The sequence below is a fragment of the Pseudopodoces humilis genome, chromosome 7, assembly GCF_049639895.1.
Source record: "Pseudopodoces humilis isolate 2021_Gansu_Grassland_sample_001 chromosome 7, ASM4963989v1, whole genome shotgun sequence".
Lineage (NCBI taxonomy): Eukaryota > Metazoa > Chordata > Aves > Passeriformes > Paridae > Pseudopodoces > Pseudopodoces humilis.
This window is the reverse complement of record NC_142206.1, coordinates 42,010,136-42,034,951: the sequence shown is the minus strand read 5'-3', so window position 1 is coordinate 42,034,951 and position 24,816 is coordinate 42,010,136. Positions and strand designations below refer to the sequence as shown.

The 24,816-nt window shown below is 39.1% G+C and overlaps 1 protein-coding gene across 12 annotated transcripts in view; it reads right to left on the bottom strand.

Annotated features, from left to right (window-relative positions):
• The window catches only part of NRXN3 (neurexin 3), a 919,744-nt gene that overhangs the window by 604,164 nt on the left and 290,764 nt on the right, over positions 1–24,816 (bottom strand). For 11 of the 12 annotated variants that reach the window (XM_088057330.1, XM_088057327.1, XM_088057321.1 and 8 more), the window contains one exon: positions 22,485–22,511. The exons of the other annotated variant lie outside the window; for it this stretch is intronic. In XM_088057330.1, the coding sequence (XP_087913456.1) occupies positions 22,485–22,511 (27 nt within the window). The remainder of the gene's footprint in view (positions 1–22,484; positions 22,512–24,816) is intronic. 12 annotated transcript variants of the gene reach the window in all.

The window sequence follows — 24,816 nt, the reverse complement described above, 5'->3', positions numbered from 1 at the left end:
TCCCAGTTCCTATTTCCTTCCCCTCAACGCAAAAAAGACCATACTTTGTATCTCTATCACAGCACATTTAAGCACCACACAGAAAGCCACAAGGATTTTCATATATTTCACTATGTACAGTCAGTCTCAAATAACATTGTACTTCATCACCCTTGTATGTCCCAGCCACAACAAGGAAAATGCAAATGACTTTTACAAATATATTTCTTCAATATAATAAGAAAGGTTCATGGTTTTATAGCTACATAGCCCAGATATATTTGGTTCATAACTCAATACTGACAAATGTAACACTATCTGTTTTCTGGTTTTGTCCAGAAAGAAATCCTTCATCTTCCAAAAAAGAAAGAGACCCAAGGAAACCGGTGGCCCAAATGCTGCATCGCTAGCTACCAATGCATATATAAAATCTTCCTCTGTAGGAAGATTTTCTTCAAATGCTATCAAGTTTCAATTACTTCATGCCTATGGATTAAAAACCTTAATAACATTATCAAAAAAGCCTCCAAAACAAAAATAACTGGGATACAAGTCCAGTTAACAACAGATCACCAGTCTCAATACAACAATTCAGAATCTGCAAGTTATTCCCATTAAATACTCAAGAGATCTACATAAAGCACTTCAGTTTTGATTTCCACATCCAAACCCACTACCATGTTTTCCATTAGGCTTCTCTAGTTCCAGTACATGCAGAAGATAGAGAACCCTTGCTCCCTGATGGTAGGGGCCCAGTTAAGCTCTACAGGAAGAACTCCCAGAACAGAAGCTAATTATTAAGCCCATTATTTGCAGTAAACAACAAAACACTAAACAAGAACAGCAGCTTACCATCAGAAAAAGTGAGGGCGACTACAGTTACCTTCGGCAGCAAACAGATTCACAGTGAAGTTCATATTTAAGACATGTTTTTAAACTCAAGGAGACTCTCTGAAACCAGGTTATCTTATTTTCTTCAGGAGAAGCTTTAAAGCAAACAGAAGGCAATTCTGAAGTGTGATGGCCTATGATATACTAGAGTTCAGGCTACACTGTCATGATGATTCCTGCTGGCTTTACAATTTATGAATGTAGGTTCACAGCCACAAATGCTGTTTACACACTGAAGAGGAGGGGCACTCCCCCACAGAGATGGATGAAATCAGTGTTTCATTTTCTCTCCCTTTTAGAAAGCTGAACTGATCAAGTAACATTGACCTTTTATATTTAGAAATATTTTACAATGTTCACAGCCTAAAAATTTATTCTGTTAGTTTTCTTCCCTCCCTAGTTGAATACTGCTTTACCTGCTTCTTGGCCACTTTCTCATTCCTTCTCCCGCCTTGTCTCCCTGCATTCATCCCCTTTGTGTTCAACCACCTTTCTCACTATCAAGACCCATTTCCTTAGACTTTTTCCATTCCCATATATGCATGCTACTTAGCAGATGATAGGGACAGCAGAGGAAGGAAAAATGCATATCTTCATAAACACTGTGAGTCAGCAGGGCTGGTAAAGAAAAAAAATTACTTCCACTGATAACATGCCACTGGAGCCTCTGAGGCTACTGTCTATTGTAATGAAATGAGTAACACATGAAAAGGAAGGAGGAAGAGACAGTTTAGACTTCATGCTCTCAGGTAGGGCTGCCTCTTCTAAAACAGCCCTCTGAAATATGCCATTTCAGGTGTAATACAAAGAAAAATATTGTTTCATCTGTGTGCCTCAAGTAAATCAGAAAGCTTCATGTGTGCTGGGACAGCTCCAGTGGTAAGAGTCTGCACCTTGAGGCATAAGGAATGTAGAGCTCTGAGCACAAGCCCAGCTGTGCAGCCCTTCCACACCAGTGTGGAGAAAATCCTCTCTGCTAAGTAAAAGTCATAAATGAGAGACCAGGTAGTGATGAAGCATTCAGTCAGGAAAGCAGGAGGGACCCAGAGAGCCTTAAACTGACTGGGAATTTTCTGTAGTTTCAATTGAGAGGGCTGGAAGAGTAAATTCAGTTATATTCAGCTGCAGCCCCAGCACCTCCCCAGGAGCCTCAAATGGCCCCACACCAGCTGAACTTCAGCACGTGAGTGGCTGCACATGTTACCCCACTACATCTGTTACTTAACAGGAGAGAAGACCCTTCAAATGTAGTACTTACTCAGGCTTTTAATAGCAGAGATAGAATGAGCCAACAGACCAGGATGAAAGGCCTTGATCTGTAAAAGCAGTGGCAAAGGCACACGCTACACAGTGGTGAGATATTACTGCTGTTGAAGGTGGGGGAGAGGGAGAAAAGACACACTATCACACTGCAGAGACTGGCAGAAGCTCCCACAAGACTCAGAGCCAGTCACCTCCAAAGAAAAGCCAGCCTCTGAATGGCTGAGGACACAAGAACAGTGCCATGCCATGAGGGGAAGGCCTTTGGCTGGGCACTCACAGGACTTCAATCTCACTTTCCCAGCTGCTGGGAAAGGAAATGCCTACATAGCTTCTGTCCCTATCACTATTGTGTAGGACTACTCTGCATGGTCTGGCCATGCAGAAATGGCACCAAGTCCCATCTGTCCCACCTTGATGCCAAGGAACACTCCCATTTACTCAGAAGAGCTATACCAGCATTGGTTTCCACCTCTCCCAGGGGATTCAGGACCCAAGTTATTTTCTTCATACCTTGGCAACATCTTAGGTGCAAACCAACTCCCACATTCCTGCAGAAGGCCCAAAGTTTTATCAAGAACCTCAGAGAGGACTACAGCTCCCACCAAAGTCTCTGTCTGCTGAGGATGCACAGGCATCTTCTGCATTGAAGAAGATGGGTGACTCTGTGGAGTACTTAAATTTGGTGTTCATGACCTGTGTGTACTAATTCTAAGACTTCTGAGGTCATTGTCCCAGCACTTTGTGGGGTACCTCACTTGCTCCAGTGTTCTGTACCACACTGGCTCCAGTGTTCTGTACCACACTGGCTGCTGTTTCCATGACTTTCAAATCAAACTAACAATAGGTCTTCAACTTAGCATTCAAGACTAGCTCTGAAGCATAACATCTGAATTTGAGGCTTGCTATTAGTCATATATTCCCATCAGGCTGACAGTTAACAATTCAATTAGCAAACCTGCAAGGCCTCTTTCTAGCAATAGTTTTCATAGAATCCCACTAGCAGTGATTCACATCCCTCCTAGTCCTTCTCAGTTTGTGACTAACACTGAAATACTGAAGTACAGGCTTACAAGTAAAATTTTCTACTCAATTTGTATGCCCTTCTAATGCAGGGACACAGTCAAGCCTGAAGTGTGAGACAGCAGACTGTCCTCAGTGCTTCTTCAGACAAGCTTAGATTATCAAAACAGGTATTTAGTTTTTGACATATATAGCCTTAGGAGTAATGAACACAGAACATCTCCTGACAAAGATGGGAGCTGGAAAACCAACCTCACATTTTGGAAAATGTTCATTCCCTGTCAGGCCCCCCTCTCTAGGTGGATTATTGTTGCATTTTATTTTTTAATTTATTCAACATCCTCTAGGTGCTGTAAATGAAAGATTAGAGGGTTGTAATTTAAATATACAGAGTCAGTATTTAACAAAGAGCCAAATTCCTTCTGATAATAAATATTTCTTAGCAGCAGTAGTTCAGCCTGTGGATTATTTTTCCCGTGTTTATATAAAGGGGAAGATGCTAACAGATATCACAGTTCAGTGTGCAAGCAACACTTTAGCAAGCAACAGAGTGCCAAGAATTGTCACCAGATGAACTAATATAATGAGTGAAGAAAGAAATGCTAGATCTGTCAAGTGGGAGGGGGATGCTTGTGGGCTTTTGCTCTGCAGCAGGTAGACAGTTGGTTTCATTTAGCACTACCTTTAAACTGAGCACTACACTGAAACTTTCTGTCCAAAAAACCCTTGAGAATTCTTGGCTTGGAAGAAATATCAACACAAAACTAACTAGCAGCAAAATTGTACTTTCCCAGCTGGATCATTTTGGATCAAAATTAATCTAATTCATAGGATTAATCTCCCATGACTCAGAAATCAGGAATTTGAGAGTAGGATCAAAAACATGCAGTATCTTGAGGGAACTAATTCTCTGTGGGAAGGCTGGAGGTAAGTGAAGAGCTTTTACATGAGAGGATACGTCTACATTCTTCCTTCTTGCCTTTTTAAATCCCTATGTCAAAAGTTAAATACCGGTTTCAAAAATCCGAGCCCATCTGGAAAAACATCAAGGACAGTCTTCTGTCTCACACTTCAGATTTGACTTTAGAAGGTCATAACGATTGAGCAGACAATTCTGGTCATAAAGTCTGTACTTCCCACAATTCAAATCCTTCAGAACAGTCCAGTAACAGATAAACAGTGGCCAAAACCACAACACAGCAGGTACAGGCTTGATGGTGTTACTGGTCCAGGATAAACCTGCATGAAAAGTGGAAGTGTAGGGCACAGAGAGAGTGATATTTCTGAACACACAGGGCTCAGCTGGCAGCCTGAGTTTGGGTGTGAGTGCCAGCCCTCTGCAGGGGTGTGCCAGCCCTATGGCCAGTGAAAGAATAACATTGGAAGGAATAGAAAAATTAAATGGACTCATAAGTCCCTTCTGTTAAGCAAGCAGTCATTGCTTGTTAGTACTACAGAGGAAAATCTTCTGTGAAATGACTGAAAGCAAAGGCTTGAAGAGAGGGTGCTGGACAGCAGCAGTCATTGCACTGGTGATGATAGGATATAGAGGACAGCAAGGATCCTGGATAACTCAGCTGGTGGAGTCACATTTGCCCTTATTTTTACTGGAAATCCAAAGCCCTCGTCTTTTCATATGACTTGATGCACCTCCTGGACCTGCACTGAATTGCCTGCACCAGCACCCCAAATTTTGTCTCAAGCTGCCCAACTGCTGTAGAAATTGAACTTCACTGACACTGCCTAATTTATAGCTTTCTCTCAGGAAAAAGCAGCTGAAGCCAGGGAAGATGCAGAGTGCCATGAAGGAAGAAAAATTCAATGAGCAATGCTAGGCACAGATTTTTAAACCTGGTGCTTATTTTTATCTAGGTAAAAAAAATACTTGCTCCTGTTGAAAATCTCTCTGCATTAGCACTCACATTTTTTTGGCAGTAGTTTCAGTGAGAGTAGAAACACAATCTTAGACCTGCCTTGAAAAGACAGGACATGCAAGCTCAGCTGGCTTGTTCTAGCTACTTACAAAGCAGTTAGAATGGCTTCTTTCTTCTTGGCATGAACAAATCAATAAAAACATAAAGAGATTAGACAGAGTGAAAGAACAAATGACTGACTTGCAAGATAGATAGATTCTGTAAAGACACAAAAACATGCAGAGCCCTTTAGGCCCATATGCCAATTGATAGGTGCACTCAGTGAACATACACTGTGCAAGGGTGCTCAGCAATTGCAGTCGCGAAATTCTAAAGACAGAGGCTCTCCCAGAAGACAGAAGGTAAAGAAAAATGCCTCTGATCTATAACACAAAATTACATGCACACACACGCTGTGGTTTTGGGCATGATTTCCTCTTTTATATTCCAAGGCTTGGACATTGCTTTGTATGTTCAGATCAAAGCAGCAGCTGTCAGAGCTCTGGTATTGTTTGGTGTTATTTATAGAAGGGCAGAGAACAATTATTCTCAAGGTACTTGAGGGCTCCAAAACAAACAGGTTAAGACCAAGCTGAGTGAATCTGGAAGCCAATTTGCCACATGTTACATATTATACACCCAGATCAGTAGTGCAAGTCCTCATTTTCTCTCTGCTCTGACTTGAGAATACTTGCTCACTTTAAAAAAAATAAAATTAATATTCTATTCTCACAACCAAATGACCCTCCTTTCTCATATATTTCTGATGATTCCCTACAGTGAAAAAATGACTGCACTCCACTTTTAGACATCTAAAATCGACCTTGTCATAACTACAATTTCTTTCTTTATTTTTGGATCTTTCACCTTCACTTGTAATTTAAAACTGGCTTCTCATCAATCTCTTTCTATCTCCTCACACACAATTTAGTCTCTTCTGATAAAAAGTATTCTTCCTCTGCATTTCTTCCATGCCTTTTTTACCTAGCTAACATACCACATCTTTCCAAACCTCACCCAAGAAATTATTTCATTCTTTTACATGGGATGCACATTACAATTTTTTTCCTGATAATGCTTGTCTTTGTGCTTCTGACTCAAATTCAAAAGGAATATTGCCTTCTTACTCCAGTAAGAAACAGAATCATATTCCAATTACATGGGTGTCACCAGGTCATGTATGTACATACATCTCTCTCTCTCTCTAAGTTTATATGAAATGAAATGCCAGGAGACACAGTTAAAACCAGAAAAATTCTGACCACATGTATAGATTTGATAATCACACGAACACTCCTGTATAACATGAAGATGCCTATGCCATTATTATGTCATTAGAAAATAAGATCAGTAATAATCCACTTCATTTTCATCTCAGATTCCAAAACAAGAATCTCATCAAAGCTGTGAAGTTTAATGGCAGCAGTGTTTCACTGACCTCCTGCCACTTGCCAAGGCAAGCCACAGGAGCCAGAACTCTAGACATTTCCATGAGTGCAAAAGAGAAAGACATCTGAACAGGTACAGCTCCAGTCACAGCTGTAATGACATTTCCCAGTGCAAGAGCCAAAGGGAAACCATACTGACATAAAACTCATCACAACATTTACCAGACTAAACAGATCATACTTCACTGCACAGGGTCAGCATCATCTCTTCACTTTTATTTAAAGAATTAATCTTTTTTTAGCACACAAGCAAATTTTAGCTTTAGTGTTTCTTCCTATAGCAACCAAGTGACTGCCATGTCTGTAAGGTAGCAATCTAGGTGTATAAGTAATGTATAGTAATGAAAAGAAGCAAAACATCATATATGGAGAGTATCATAAACCAGGTAACCTGTTACCCAGTCTGCAGATATTGCAGCCATCCAGAGGGAGATATGCAATTATGTGCAAGCCAGTAGAATTTCTTAATGTCAACCTCATCATTCTGGCCTAATTATTTCCATTTTTATGGAAATTACAACTGAATCTGAAGTACAGTGCATAAATATCAAGCCTATAAACCCCTACATACTAACCACATTTAAAGCAGTCCAGTTATTACTGATGCAAGAGACTGAATATTTGTTTCACTGTTGTTTAAGGATCAGGTTCATCATTTCACACAGTTTCTGAAAATGAAGGCACTGGTGTAAGAAACACAGTTATCTCCCTCAATGTACTTTTCTCAACAGATGCAGAAAAATCAAAGCAGAGGACAGAGACAACTGCTAATAACACTTTCCAATTTCAAGGTAAGATTTGATCATGTATGGATAGAACACTGCACAGACTTCTGTTTGTAAATATGTCCATATCTTCCTGCTAATTTAAGTTCATTTTCTTTATTGCAGTTTAATCTGGATTTTTATTCCCATTGATGTGGCGTTTTTCATTGAATTGATGGTATGTCTATCTAAATAACTACATCTAAAATTACATATATGCCACAGATTTGATTTCTTTGATTTCTTTCAGGGAAACTAATTGCCACACATAAAAGAGAAAAATTTGTATGCTGTGATTCCACCAAAATGAACCAGCTGGACAGTCTGGCCTTTAACATTTTGAAAAACATTTCATCTTACTGCCACTTATTACTACAATGTTGTGGGTAATAAACAGAAATTCACAATTCTTTCACAGGCACTAAATATGTTTGCACAATACCTTTGTACTTATGATATTAAAGCCATTCCAGACACTCATGACTTCAGTTCCTAAAGCCTTCTGGCATGAAGGTGACTATTATTAGCTGCACACCACTTGAAAGATAAAATTCTGGTAAATAAATTACTTGCCCAGAGTGCTGATACTGCAGAGTTATGTAGAGGTCAGCAGTAGCAGTACTATTATCTGGGGACTGTGCAGTGATTTAAGAAGCCTCAATCAGGTAACGCTCCTGACAATCACCAGGAGGTGCAGGTGGCTCCAAATGGCCCACTGGAGGAGGCTGACTTAGCTTCCAGCTTTAAACCATTCTCTGGAAGATCTTAGTTCTCTTCACTGACTAGTGTCAACAACCTAAATACTACTTAATTTATTCATTAGTCTAAATGTGAAGGCACATACACTCCCTCTATGCCTTTCATCCTTTGAACACATTTGGACAATAAAATCTTGAGAGCAGATTCTGTCTCTAAGCCATCCTGTAAAAATAGTATATCCGTACATAGATACTATTCCCATGAGAAAGAACTGAAACTAAGATTTTCTTCACACAGACCTGAAGCATTCAATATCAAAACAGAAGCAGTACTATCTTTGGCTCTGAGGGCACCAAGATGATTGTTTTTATCAAAGCAAGGATAGACTACCTGTCTACTATGTCAACATATTGGTAATTCTCTGATATTAGGTAGCAATCAGGCTACGGATGTAAATTAGTTCACCTACCAAGAGTGCCTTATCCTTTTCAAATACAAGCATTCTGGTCTCTCTTGCCTATGAACACACAAGAGCTGGCCACAGTAGAAGGCTGTGGAAGTGAGGTAGGAATGGGATGCTAGGCTCTATCTCTAGCCACTGTGGGAACCCTAGAAGCTATAAACAGAATTCTCAGTACTCAAAGAAAATAAGTTTGAAGTATGGACCAACCAAACGGGAACAGAATTGGGGCAGTGGACTGGTGATTAAAGTGATTTAGAAACATCTGTCTCTTTAGATCAATAGTTCCACAGCACAATGAACCCTTATGAACTGTTCACTAATAGTATTCTTGTAAACTAGCAGTAAGCAGAACAATGCACAACACTAATCACCACCCAATTTTCCATTGTGAGATATTCTATACTCAATAAGAACTGACTGAAACTTCCCTACAGTCTCTGATGCTTAGAAATTAGGGTTTGAGTTTGTTTCACCTTTGTGTCTGCAGCCAGAGAAATTGTGTGCCAGTGATTTTCTTAGTACTTCAGATAATTTTCTTCAGAAAGTGCTGATTTTGAAATGTGTTTTCAATGCTCTTGACAAATTTCTTCCTAGATTTTCCTCTGCCAGTGCAAAAGCTGTACAGATTTCTACACTGGATCTGCTGCAGTTTCAGAAGACTTACGGCTACTTAGGAGCAAAAGATCTGAAACTATTGTCACCTGAGACTGAATGTGAGGTTTATTTCAGTACTGATGCAATTAACAGTGTTCACATTTCATGGGTAGTGTTTTTCCCCAACTGATCAGCTTCAGGTATACCTGTAGTTCGCAGCTAAGCACTTTTCTTTCAATCAGTATGCAGCCTGAAGGTTTCCAAAAAGTGCACTGGCAATAAATTCAGTCACGTATCCTCCTTACAAACATAAAAGCTGGATCCCTCCATATAATACTGGTGCAGTAAGGAAACAAGAGTGAGTAAGAATGCATCATCTTTCTTTTTGCTCCTACTTCCCTCTCTACTAAAACTTGCAGAGTAGCACCAGGGTTGAATGACTGCAACAAAGCTTTCCATCACCATCAGAAATGCTTGAATAATGGCACCATATTAGGGCAGGGTTGAAAGCCCATAATATCACTGCTACTGCTTCTGCACGTTCTGTCCTTCACTAATTCCATGGTGACAGTAATTCCACCACTATTGCAGCCTTGTAAGTATTCAATCATCAGCATCAGTATAATACTCTGAAGATAAAAATATGCTTAAGAACTCCTCAGAAAAGGTTTTTAATTTTAGGCTCAAATCTTAACTCAGTGTGAAACAGAATCAAATGTTCTTTCAGTGCTGCGACCAAGAAAGAGATGCCAAAATAAAGCAATGCCTTTGCTCATTTTCAGATTAAGTTACTGTTCCTCTGCAAAAAAAAAAATAAAAAAAGGAAAGTGGGTTACAATATTTTACTACACATCCCTCCTTTAGTTTATCACAACTGCAGTTCTACAGGTATGCCTAAGTTTTTCTATATTCCCAAAGCTCTCAGGAAAGTGATGCTTCTGTTTCATTTCTGGTCCAGTCAGAAAAAGCAAAAGCATAAATCTTACATGAAAACATGTTCATGTTCACCTATGGAGTCTCAACATGATACAAGTCACCAGAGGTAAACCTGTAACACATTAAAACACAGTTTTTCATTCAAAGGTAAGTGACTGAGATCCTCAGTCTTCTCAGACCTAAATCGTTCAGATCACAGTGTTTCAATTAGGCAACAAGTCTTCCAACATGCAGACATATCTGTACCAAGAACTTGGATTTACTTCATTTACCTCACGACAGGAAAAAAATATAGAGAACCTCTCATTTGTGATAATTTCAGCTCTGAAAATTTCCCCATAATATTTGGGAGTAGATCTCTTAAGGCCTTAAGATTTGATTCTTCACAAATGCTGAACACCTAAAATCCTGTGAAATTTGACAGGGGTTGACTACATTCAGTACATAGAGCTAAAGTAAAATAGAGCTAAAGCAGAAAAACATCTTAATAACCTCCTAATGGACTACTGAAAACCATCATTTCAGCAATCAGAATGAAAGCTGGCTCTTTTCCCCTTACAATGCAGAAATAATTGACATTTGAAATCAATAAAAAGCACTGCAAGAAAGAGGAATAGATTTGTATTTTAACTCCATTTGAGTGAATTGGACAAAAAGGTTTTGCTTGGAAGGGCAAAGCAGAAAAGCACTTCTCTCAAAATAAGGAAGAAATATTTCCTTATGATGCATCAAAGTTTACCTGAAACAGGAAAGTATCTTTTACTTTTCTATTACTCATCGTGAGGGAGGTGGCTGGCACTCTTTCAGAGTAACATTGTCCCACACTCCACCTTCCACATTCACAGTTTGCAATCTGATAGGAAACATTCTCTAGCCCTTTGGCTCCCTAAACAAATATCAGAGCCCAAGTTCTTTGTCCTGTTTTTCAATAGCTCCCTTGCTGGTCACTCTTTGAGCAATGGTGAAACACACTTATTTCTCAAGTTTATCTTGGCTCAGCTCAGGAAGTATCAGACTGAATTTATGGTAAAGAAAAGCACAAGATCTTGTAGAAATTTAAAGTCAGGGGGTTTTGTTACGAAATTAACATTAGATGCAGTTCCAATACTAGCTTAAAATGGACTTCATATGTATTTGTTTAATTACTCCTACTCAGAATTCTCAGAGAGGTTCTGGCTGCTTCAGCTGAGGATTGGTTTTATGTCCTCCATGTGCCTCACGGGGTTTCTACAGCCTAATCAAGGAAATTCCTTTCTGAATTCATGCCTATTCATGACTGAATATCAGCTACAACAATATAACTGGGTTTAATAAATATTTTCTATACCTTCCTAGCCTAGCTGCCCCACATCTACTCTTGGCTGTTCCTATTATGAAGGATTATCCATATTTCTGTACCAATTATTATAAAATACTTCCATTTCTTAAGTATTCTATAAAATTACAATCTCAAGAGGTGTTAAACATTTCTGTAGGTATTCCAACCGGTACATTTTATTAAGGATGTTCTGTACATACTTATTACATCAAACCTGATCTTAATCATCACTAGCTTTCCTGAACCCTGCTTCTGGAATCAGATGCAGATGGCAGAAACAAATGTTTTAAATGCAGTACAGTATCCACGGTATGTGGATGTAAGTTCCAGGAAAGAACACTGAAGTTAGGATAACCTGATTTGGTGCAGCTGTGAGAGACACAGAAGAGTAGCTTCTGCTATGGCCTGGCAGTCCCTTCAGTCTCCACTTTTGTATTTACAGCACTTAAGGCACAAAGCTTCTGCTGCATGGCATCAGCTGTTTTCATCTGAGGCAAAAAGGAGTAACTCCAAGGAAGCAGAGCACAAACACTTGTTTGCTGTGCTGGCCTGTGGTACAAGCCACACTTTGCCAGTTACTTGCTTCCTGTAGAGCATGAAAGAGACAGTAGCCCAGAGCTTCTGTCAAGCACCTGTTTGCATTCAAATCTCACACAGCTCTGCCAGTGAACAAAACCATCTTTGCTGCTTTCTACAAAGCACTCTGAACACACCTTCAACCCTTTCACAGGTAGAAAACAGTAACACAGCAAACACAAAATGGTCACATCACTTTGGAGGTGCATTTAAGCTGCTCAGCACATGAACCGCGAGGAGACTACAAAATCTCCAGCTGCACCACGAGATGGTGCTCAGCCCCCTCTAAGACACACATGGAGTACACCAGAGTCAGGAAAGTTTCCTTGGACTGGGTACTGTCATTCCTAGCATAACCACACACATTTGGGTTTACAAATGATTCTTTCTATGCAGCCCTGCTGGATAGAGCATTCCCTGAAAAATACTGTTGTGCTGCAGAAAAAAAGAAAAAAAACAATATATAAAAATTAAAAAAAAAATAGAGAGAAAAAAAAGGTTCTTAATTTTTAAATGTTTTTATGCTGCTCCACCTTTTCTGTCGCATTTTCTTATGCTTGAATTAAATCAAAGCATGACTAGTGAGTGAAATATTATAAACCTGTATTACAACAAGAAGTGGTCAATTTTATAGGTGCTGCTTTCAATGGCAATGATAATTTAGGAAGCAAGTTTCCTTTAATCTAAAATTATCCTAAGCACAAAAATATCATAATATAATAAATTGAAAGTAACAATCTTTCTTTTTAAGATAAGAAAGCACAGAATAAAATTAGGCTAGTTTCTGTCCATCACAAAAAAAAAAAAAAAAAAAAAAAAAGAGTAGTGATATTATCCACACTTGTGGCACCAATATTTTGGCAATTCTAGAACTATGATCAGTATTTTCATGGGAGAAGGCAATTTGGTAGCAGAATAGGCTACAGTAGCAATGTGATTGGGGTACATGCAATTAAAGTTACAATATAATGGTAACTACTAGTGTATGATTTGGCCAACTGGGTACTGACCTCTAAAAATCTCTCTAGGCCTCTATAAATATGCATCTATCATCTTGCATTAATGTTCAGAGTTGCCACATGATGTTTGATGCCATCTTTCACAGTAGAACTGGCTACATATTAGCAGCAATTAATATTTAATCTGTAAGAGCCCTCACAAACTCCTGGCTTCATTCACTATCCAACTATGCAAACACTCCTTACTAGTCTACAAGGAAAAAAAACTCCCACATTTCTATAGCTCTTACCAGGGGCCTCTTTGCATTAAAACATTTTTATATTATGTCTGTCTTTAAAAAGGAATGATGAAATTCCATCAACATTTGCACCAAGCAGTTTTTTCTCTTGCACTAAACATGCAAACCCATTTTGCTCAAATTAGAATCTGTGCCATTATAAACTCTACACATGTCAACTGCAATGTAGGGAATCTGTTCCCTAGATATCTAGAACTCCTCACATACATGCAAATGGACTTGGGTTTTGGGACCACAAAATATCAAACATATAACATCTTTCCCCAGCTCAGGTAAGAAAGTCTTGTGGTTTTGCTTGCAGCAGAAAAAATTTGCAAATATTGTCCCCCATCTTGAAGTTAAGAACTAAACCCCACAAATTCAGGAGGAGAACCATGCTAGATGGAAGACTGCAACTTTAAGTTGTTTAAGTGCTTTGTTTAACAGCTCTGTAAAGTAGCAACAGCTTGAAACCTGAAAGATGCTCATGTGATCCAAAAAAAATAGCAGTTGCATTTCTTCTTTTCCCTACCAGTTCAAAACAGTGGGCTAAATAATTTCAAATAAGATCCCCCGACATGAAAAAGGGGAACAGAAAATACACTAATCTAAATGATGTCAGCATGTTAGCAGCTTATTAATATACAATTAAACCCTTACCTGAACCTACTCTTGCATTAACAGGTAATTAGCATAACTTCCCTGTTTCATTTCAAGCTTTCTGGTGATTCTGTACTCCAGTTTCATGAGAAAACAAAAATAATAAAATATTCTTAGATGATTAAAACTCTACCTGGTGATCTGGTTTCCAGTTCATAGTCAGGTGTGGACACTGGGAAATCCATTAAAAGGAAGAAGTTATTTTTCCATAATGAAGTGAGCTCACATGACTGTTGAATAGAGTAATCACTGAAGTGACACAAATCAAAACTATATTTAACTGGAAAAATTACTTGAGGACTTCTCTCAGGCTTTCTAACTTCTCACATTCAGAATGAAAATGCTCAGCACATTGCATTTTCCACTAGGTAGAAAATTATTTATAATGATATAATGATTCATTTATAATGAATCTTCACCACTGATCAGACACATCTGTGGCATCTTGGTCAGGTTTCTTCTGCCATCAAGGCTTCCCACATAGTGTACTCCCTTTGCACAAAAGGAGCATGAAGGCAACAGCTGTCTTCTTGGCCCTGAAATCTCAAGAGTCACCATTTTTTGAAAGGAGCAGATGATAAGACATTAGAAAAGAATACATTACTGCTGAGAGGTTTGCTAAACACACGTTTCCAGAGATGCAGCAGCAATGCACACTTGCCATGCACCATACACCAGTGTGCACCAGCCAGACCAAGAAAGATCCTCTCTGGGAGAAAAAGGGTTTTTGTTCTCCATGACTCATTTTGTCCCTACACTAACAGTAAACATTTCTAAGCTGCTTCTTCCAGAGGCAGGCACAAATCTGCAGCTCACCTTTCCCCACCTCACTTCTTAGCAGCCAAAATTTAAACACAGAAGCATCAGTAGATATTTTTTAAGTGAACTTCTTAGTGCTGTGCACAACTTCTCTGATCCCAGAAAGAAGTTTTCTCGGAGCAGTGTCTTTTGCCATACACACCAGCCTAGCCGTGGAAAATACAGGCAATGTGATGGGTCACTGTGGCAGGACAGTATCAGTCACTGCTGAAAGAGGTGGGCTGTGAGGATTGTTAAACCTGGAATAAACCTCTCAGCTGTGGAAAGACAATTTTTCTCTATCATCAATCCTCTCAGCATTCATGGAAACAGCAGCCAATACTAAAGCCCTAATGCAGTCACTATTTGATTTTCATAAGATAGTCAGCAGCCTGATGTCTTAATCCTGGAAACAACATATTTCATACTCCTACACAGCTTTCTGGTGCTACCTCTCACACATCAAGTTTCCTCAACTTAGTGCCTTGTGTAGAAAAAGAAAATCAGTGAAATGAAAAAAGAAATTACCAAATATTTGATGGCTGGACACCATAAATGACATTGTTTCAGTCTACCTTTAGCCCTCTATTTTACTGTATGGCAGCAAAAGCATTGCCTTTCTAAGTTCTGTATCAAAATGTTCACAGGTTTTCAAGGGTATGTTCTTTTCCTGGGTGTACTGGGTCTGGCTGAGAGGGAGTTAAATTTCTTCAGACCAACACACACAATGCCATGTTTTTGATTTGCTAGTAAAACAGTGTTGATAATACACAGTCAGGCAGAGAGTGAGAGAGCAGCTGTGTGCTTCTTAACCACCTACAGGGGTTAAACCACAACATTGAGGAAAGTGCAAGTGATGACAGCTGATCTGAAAAGAACACAAATCAATTTCTACAAGGAAAGTGGCCAAAATAACAAATTGAGGTGCTTACACATTTTTCTATCAAAGCTTTTTTTTTTTTTTTTCCCCAGGCATCCTGGCTGAGATCCTGCAAATATTGCAGTAGAAAAGGAAAAAGGGAAACAAGACTGTTTTCCTCAGATGTGAGAAAGGAAGCTGATAATATAACAACTGGTGGATAAGAGAGAAATGTTGCTGACCACAATTATTTAATGATACATTGAATTAATTAAAATCTAGCATCAAAAGACTTCTTCCTAGTGTATCAACAGTATCTTTCTCCTCTAAAAATAAAATAAAAATATTAAAAAAAACAAAACAAAAAACTACCTACCTCAAGCTTTTCATATTTCATAATCTTTGTTATAGCATCCAAGATCCCAATACTTAATTAGCATTTTTAACATTAAGTAATGTGTACCTATCTTAGTGACTGACAGGATGATTGATACAGTTTGTTCTGACCTTCAAAACAGTTCTCTTTTGTAGTTATAATCCCACAGAAGGGGTGAGAGGCTACAGAAATTGAAAATTATATATAAATATAGATGTACAACAAACACAAAGACAATCTTTTCAAAAGTCAAAAGGAATCAAGAAAAGCTGCTTGTGTAGGATTAATAGCCAGTAAACCAGAAGAGCTGTTTTCCAAAAGTGGTCATTGATTCCTGACAGATGACTGCTGAGTTTCCAAGGTTAGTTTTCTTTCTTGTTAGGTCTCGCCACAGCAATTTAGGTAAAAATAATGCAGAACACATTCTGCCAAGCTCTGCTTTCATCATTGCCATCTCTCCATACTGATGACCTGTCTCTCCCTGCGTACTGAAACTGAAGACTCAGAATTGAGACTTTCAAGGGATGACCTGACTGCTGTTAACTAACAGCTGGGCCCAGCTGAATTCTAGAAAACACGGTCTTATGTTTGTAGCCTAGATGTGTGGCCCCTGATGAAATATTCTGGGATTCAGGGACCTTGTGATACAGCAAACTGCAGTTTAGGATTGCTCAAACCAATTATGCCACAGGAAAACCTTAATCTTCATGGCACTGTCTGGATGAGGAGGGCTAAAGACACTGTGAAAAGCCTGTGCTCATTAAACTCAGTGTTCTGCCCCCAATAATGGAAATCACTAGTACCTCTTTACCAGTCACTCCTTATCCAATATCCACTGATCCTTAAAGCTCACTGATTTGGCCTTAAATTTACAGAACAGGTGGTGCCCAACACAGCAAGCAGTGCTTGTGCCGATTGATTTTTGTCTTTATAACTATTTAAAGCCTCATTAGAGATGCTCTCTCTGAGTTGTTCGCAAACGAAATTAATAACATATAAAATACTCACTTCCTTCTAGATCCTGAGGCAGGAGTTTTCAGTTTTGTGACAATGTTCTTTGATTAAAAAAAAAAAGAAGTGAATATTCTGGCAACTAATTACACAATGTAGTCTACAGAAGACATATTGTCTAGACATCAGTGAAGTGGAGCAGTTTCTCACATGTGCTTTACATTTTCTTTCTCACCCAGATAGATGTCCATGTAGAACCCAGTCTAAAAAGGGACTTAGCCTCTCCACTGCAACTGATAATTGCTTGGTTTCTGCTGCATCTTTGTAAAACAAGCTCAGAAGCACTATTTCCCTTTGTAGGGGTACCAAGCCACCTCTCAATTGAAAACATGTCCTGGTTTGGGTTAAGGACAGGGTTAATTTTTTGCAGTAGCCATGGGGGTGGGGAGCCTGGAGCTGTGTGGGCATGGCCAGGGCCCTAATGTTATTCAATACCATTTCATGTCATTGCCAGGGCAGGGAAAGGGACTCTCTTTCTCTCTTTTTGGGAAGAAAGAGTATTCCTTTCTGGTCACGGGGAAAGCTCAGGTGGGTGAAGGTTCTGCCTGAAATTGTTTTTCATTGTCCCAGGCTTGGTGGGAATTTTGCATGTAAATCACCCTTTCTTTGTACATTTTTTGTAATTGCTACTGTTGCTGTTCATTTTCTTATTTCATGGACAATTTCAACAAATAGTTCTTAACTTATCTCTGCCTTTTGTCTCCCACTGAAGGGGAGGGAAGGGAGCAGCTCATGGTTTTCTTTTCATTGGGAGTACTAAATCGGAGAATACCATTCCTAAACTATGACATTAAGTCAAGAGGGTATTTTTCCCACTGGCTTGAATCAAGAAAGTCTGAGGTCATTTTGTAGTAGCTGCCACAGGGAAGAGGAATTTGTTGCGTTATGAAATAAAGCTCATCTTCACATCCATAAAAGAGCTCAGAGAGACAGCAGACAAGAGGGGGAGCACAAATAATGTCTTCCTGGGTTATATCCAGGGCCATCAGCCCACCAGAGACCCATATGCACAAGCCCCAAGGAGCACAGGGCAGAGCAGCAGGTGGGAGCACAAATCACAGACTTCTGAGCAAAGAAAACCTTGTCCAGGTCGCTTCCAGGGCTGCCCTGGCAGAGCCATTGCTTCCAGTGTCCCAGCGTGACACTCATCATTATTTGATAGCTCTTGTTATCAGCTTTTGGATTTTAAGGGGATTGCTGCATAGAGTGGGACATTTGCAATGTCAGGGAAAAGCGGTTTGGGGCCAGACAGACTTACTAGGGGATGTTTAAAGGGAGAAACCAAAGGCACAAAGAGGGAGAAGTTAAGGTGATTTTGGGAAGAGCAAGAGTGGGAAAATAAATATAAGGGTAAGGGGATAAAAAGGGCTGGGCATGTAAATAGCTGCTGATCAGTATGTTTATCTGATTAGTGCAGCCTGTCCTGTCTTATTAAATCCTTTTCTATGTCTTTCCTGGGTGAGAGCCCTTTATTCTCTGTGCATGAGGGTGAATGGGGCTCTGAGAGCAGTGACTGGAGTCAAACCATGGGGTCACCAGGCCCAGGTCTTCGTGGTGCCAGAGCCTGGAAAGAATGTGAGTTTGTGAACTCTAGCAATGGGCCTGCCAAGAGCACATCTTCAGCTTGCTACAAATAGAACCTGGGAGCAAGCAGTGGCATAATCTTCCTGATTATGTTTAAACGGAGTTAGGAGATAATACAGTCACAAATACGATGTGTATGTTTAATCATACTGCTTCGCTTTCAAAATAAAGTTTTTTCGTGAGAGTACTACTAAGATTTCATTAAAATGACATTAATATCACTAGGAATTGGATAAGAACACTGGGATTTACAATATTTTGATCAGAGCTAGCACAGCTTCCTATTTACTTACTATAAAACAGAAAAAAGAAAACTTTAAACCTCTCCCAAAAAGTTACACATCATAGATTCATATTTTATGTCGTTACAGTGGCACTTAATAAAATGAAATGTTAACACTGCACTGAATAAGGCACTAAATACCATAAGCACGGCATCCAAAACAGGAGAACCAAACATATTCTAGCTGTCATTATTTTCAAAAATTAATCTGATTTCAAACAACATGTTAAATGTGCGAACTCAGAGACACAGAATCAACTGTGTAGTAGTGATTAGACTGATTTTTTTATCCTCTTCCATTTATGCTTTTAGCAGCAGTTAAGAGAACAAAATATGGAAGTTTTGAGGCATTAAAAGTGACATGAAAATAGACAATGGCTTGTCTGGCATGCTTTAGTGAGAAGAAAAAGCCTCGTTATGAAATAACAAGCAATAAGACACAAGTGTTCACTGTCCCAAGGAGCTACTTCTGGCAGATCTCTCATAGAATTAGTGTCAAAGAATGTGAGTGAATATTGACACACCACATAAAAGGCTTTCAGGAGAGAGAACTAGACCAAGAGTAGTAGCCTAAAAAGAATAGAGTGAAAGCACCTCCATAATCTAACAAATCTGTAGGACACACAGCTCTGTGCTCCGCACTTATACTGAGCTGAATGCTCAAAACTATCCACATCTAATGTGATATGAAGTGGGGTCACTGGATATGGAAGAATGAAATTAAGGAGTAGATAACTTTGAAAAAATGAAGAAAAATCAGAGCACCAGACATGGCACAAACTATAAAACTATCAGAACTTCAACTTTCTTCAAAGTGAACAACGCATTTCAATAAACAGTTTAGAGGAGAGGGACCATTTTCTTAGGAAATCCTACTTAAAAAAAAAAAAAAAAAAGTGTAGGTAGAATTCGAGGAGACTTTAATACTTAGACTTTATGTATTCTACCCATGAATCCAACCAATAAAATTGTGCTTTCCATTATGTCTGCATTATGTTGAGGAATTGTTCAATGCACCTTCACACAAGTTAATTTGGAAATCCTGGTCCTGCTTTTAGTTGTGCTGATTTCACACTCAGAGGAAAAGAGAGTTACTACACAGCTACGTAAATGTGTGAGCAAAAGTATTGTTGGCTCCTTCTAAACATGCAGAAACAGAAAAGATCAGTTTAGGTATCTTCAAGAGGGAAAGGAAAGAATTAGATTAATATTAAGTAAGTACAGAGACAGTAAAAAACTGTGAAATCCAACAATGATGAAATACAGAGAGAAGGTAAGATGAAATGATGAAAAACAATGGTTTGCATATATATATGCAAATATGTATATTGATATACAATAGCCCAAACATATATAAGAGAAAAGCCCTCAATCTTTTCAATGAAAATTAAGAGCAAGTATAAATGCTTATCTGGGACAATATGCAAGACTTTTCTCAAACTTCAGTGCTTGAAGTAGTGGGCTGTTAAGCTACATGTTCCACAAAACCCCAAAAGTACAGCTCTGTTTACCTTTAAAACCATTCACTGGGTACCTTCTATTCAGTTACCGGTGGCAACTGCTTGACCTGAAACTCTTTAATTGCTGGGAAGCCCATTTGTCAAGTTACTTTAAAACACTCCTGCTCATCTCAACCGACCCTGGCAGACACATCTGTATGTGGGTAACTCCCTCTGCACAAGTAATTGTCAGTGGGCCTGCAGGAATGCTTACAGTGATATTTGGTCTGCTTCTGCCTAACCATATTTTATTCATTCAAGGATACAAGTTTCACCAATCCCCAGCAGGCTCCCTTCCAGGACACGGGACAGCTGACCTGAGTTATTGCAACAGGCAGCAAAAAAAACCAAGGTCCTGGAGGGACTAAGAACAGAGATGTTCGTTTTCCGCAAAACATCATAAAAAATAAATTAGGAAGATCCAATGTGTTTTAAATAAAGAAATAAATTTAAACCTTCAGAGGGAGACTGTATTTAAAAATGCAACAGGCTCAACTATTAAAAATGGATGGTAGCAAAATGATTCAGGATGTTTTGTTGCTTATGGGGAAACTAACAAAAAAATGGAATTCAAACTGTCTTCCCATTGCTTTCATTGTAGGATTCTCTTTTTCCTCTCTTTTTGTTCTTGTTCTTTTGAATGTTTCTTCCAATTAGTGCTAGCTTTTTATTTGCATAAAAACCAGACAATTGCTACTTGCTGCTAAAGCTGATTTCCCACCTGAAGATAGTCTTCCATAGCTAAGCTTTTAACAGGCAGCTGTCATCAAAAGTTGAAGGTGCTGGCAATATCAGATTGTTGTCCAGTACCAGAGGAAATGGATCCTCAGATGACAAACAGCATGAAGAACTATGGAGCAAGTGATTTGATAGAGTTACAGCTGGTTAAGCAGCAAGAGTATATGAACTCTTAGGAAGCAAAAGATCCTATTTTTATGTAAATGTCCTCACCACTGCTGTGTAAAATCTGGCAATCTCAGCTACTACATTCAAGACACCTTTTTTTTTTTTTCCCATTGCACAGTCTATCTTGAAATTTAGTGAATTTAGTGTGAAAACTTCCAAGAGCAAAGGGAATTCAACAAGACCTGTCAAGATCTGAGTCATACACTGACTAATCCCACTTGTAGTGGTTTAATCCCATACAATAACTAAGCACCACGCAGCTGCTTCCTCCCATCAGTGGGATGAGAATGAAAATCAGAAAAAGGTAAAACACGTGGGTTGAGATAACAACCTAATAATTGAAATAAAGTAAATTATCATGAACAAGCTGCTGTGGCATATCAGAGCTTCTCCCCAGCTACAGGCTCCCAGGAACCACTTCCCAAGTCCAAAAAACAAGCTGCTCACATTTTTGTACAAAGTAGGGTCTCAATCAGCTGCCATTTGCCCTTCATAAATACTTCTACATAAAATCTAACACAGAGGACCTGCCAGTTTAGGAATCTGATAACAAATTAAGATAAGCCTCAAAGCATTCTTGAGAGTTAAACAGCTCCATTGTCTGGGGAGTGCTTTTTACTTTGAGGCCTACATCAAGTTTAATCAGCTCTTTGAAGTAGAACAGAAAAGATTTGGCTTGCTCAGTCAATCTAGAAATGGATATGATCTTTCACTATTATTTTTCACAACAATTTTATAATCCTTTCTTCCTATTTCTACATACTGAAAGAAATCTTAGGTGACCCATAGGTTCAAATGGAATTTCTTACAGAAACCTAAGCACGGCAAATGCTATATATATATAGATATCTATATGAAGTATACATAATAGACTCTAAATGTAAAATCTATTTTTTCTTTCTTCTATCTGCAAATAAAAATTGCTTTGAATAAATATCATGTTAAGTTGTCAACATTCTGCAGTAAAGCAAGAGTTAGAAGCTTGTATTTTTTCTTTTTAAATATGCCTGCCTTTTTGTAGTGGAGAAGTGCATACAGTACCTGTTGTTATTCTTATGTGGCTCCTTAAAAGTTTTCATAAAGACAACAGGTTACCAGTGAAATATAATATCAGCTCATCAGGTTCTTCAGGTGCTCTTCTGCAAAGCTATGAAATAACAGTTCATCCCATCCTTGTAGAAACCTAATACAAAATTTTCCACATACAGTCACCTTAAAGTCTTCCCTCCTCCCTCTCCAGCTTCATATCCCACCCAACCCTTCAATTCCAGAAGATTTTTTTTAAAGAAAAGGAAAAAAAAAAAAAAGAAAAAAGAAAAGAAAAACAGCTTATAAAACAGCAAAGAAAATAAAGTTATTTTAATATATATAGAAAGAGAACAAAATGAAACTCGAGGGAAAACTTACTGGCGTTACAGTTTATCCTGATACAGTCTAGATGGGGAAAAATAAATGAAAGATGAAATTGCATCCTTCAAGGTAACAGCTGCAGACATCCAAAAACAATCAGTCCACCCTTCCGGGGACAGACACACGCAAAGAGATGTGGCCATTTTATACTTATACACAGTCTGTACAAGTTCAGGAGTGGGTGTATATGTACAGTATATTCTATGTAAATATCTGTTACATATATATACATATATATACACACATATATATATACACATATGTATAGAGAAATATACCAGTATACATACATAGCCACATGTTGACACAGAAAGTTCTTTTCTTCTTATAGAAACCTACAAATCTAAGAGAATCTTCCACTCCTGACCATGAACTGATATGAATTACAATTAAAAAATTTATAATTAAGGCATAAAAATCTCCCTCAAGACACAAGTCACATTCACGTGTCATTTTGCTTTTTAGAGACCTTTAGCAATTTCTCTAAGCTTGAAGCTCAAACCTTTACACTTGGTTTCTTTTAAATTAATTTGTATTGTTATTGCATAAATACACCATCTGTCAACAGAGAATACCTGTAAAATCAGTCTATGAGGTTTGTTGGTGCAATATTTAACCCTTTCCAGCTCTCCCAAAGACAGACCCTCTTCTCATTCCCCCAAAGCCAGCCCAAAACACTTTTCAAGATGTGCACAGACACATTTGACACTGTCCGCTCAGGTGAGGAAAGGGTTAATATACTGCCCAGTTGTGTCCTATCATAAAATGGCCACTTGCAAACAGCTAACCGCACGAACGCCCAGCCCAGATTTCAGCTAGTTCTGGAGGTTGGGAATCCTTTTTTCTGGGGCGTGGCAGGGAGAACGGGGATTTCTTTCAAAGGTCCCCAGCCCTGCCAGTTCCCCAGAGCCCGATCTCATCTTGCTGTCTGAACGCTGAGTGGGGTGTTTGTAACGTTCAGGGAGAAGATGAAATAGGCAGTGAAGTGGCAGATCTGGGAACCTTTGCTGGCCCTGCTTCATTCAGAGGTCACAGGAAAGGGAGGGACAAAGAGAGGGATAAGGAGAGAAAAACAGGGTTGTGCTTGTGGAATCTAATAAATGGCAACTGAGTAGTCTCCAAAAAGCTAGCAAGCTGAGGTAGGAGAGCCTGAGCTAGAGGGTTTCTGAGCATTGCTCCTCTCTTTTAACACACTAATGCTCAGCATATCGCAGGATACGATCCATTAGAGGATCTTTCATTTATAAATTTACAGCCTTGTGGACATCCACTGCTGTGGCATCTAACATAGGTGAGAGCTTTCATATTAGTGCTATTACATATCGGGCTATGCTGACCTTCTCTCAGGAAATCAAGGCCGTGAATAATAGCACCATGCTAGTGGACATGTTGTCTGGACAACTAGAACTTTAATCACCAGGAATGGTTGTATTTATTACAGAAATGTGGCCCAGCAAGTGAGATTATACAAAATGGCAGAGAAATACAGTGCAGTTTGCTTCCTAACTGGACCAATTTTATGTTTGCTCAGACAGATGTAGGAAAATTATTTAAGCAGCTAAACACAGTTCTTAAAAAATGAAGGAGGGGAAAGAACAAGAGTCTATAAATAATAAATAAAGAATTGTAATGAGCAGGGACATACCAATCACAAGTAACATAGCCAGAGAGAGTCTGTTTTCAAGCATAACTTCTCCTGAGAAAATCTGGGTTTGGTTTTGTGCGATTAGGTTTGTCATGTGTCGTCAACCGCAACAGAAAAGTGGGAGCAAACAGCCCTGGAGCAACCGCTACGATCACCATACAGTGGTGGCTATATCCCTTTACAGGAGCTGGGTGGGGTAAAGGGAGCTCTGAAGTACATGCAGGGGAACTTCTCTCTCTGACCTGACGGAGAGTGACAGCAAGAGAGACACCCAAGTCTTACTGCAGGCAAGTGAGATCAAGAGAGTTGCTACAGCTGGAACATGGGAATTTCTAATGGACTAAAGAGCAAGTATGCTGGAAAGGGAACACACATGGCTGGTTCTCAGCAACATTCATCAAAGAGGCTAAAATCATTCTTGTGTTATTGATGCCTGCTAAGTTTTGTTGTTTTGGTTTGTTTTTTTTTCAGTGATACCACAATAACTATATGTCCTAGGGCTTGCCCTCAGGCTGAAACACTACTCCAGATGAAGGGATAGACATTTCAAACTGAAAATCAGAGTAGCCCTTATCTTAGCTGCAAGATTCCTATTTCAAAGGATGAGAGTCCAGGCCACTGAGAGAGCTGCCCTGACAAGTACATGGCACTACTAAATCTGCAGACTATGAGCACAAAGTCTGC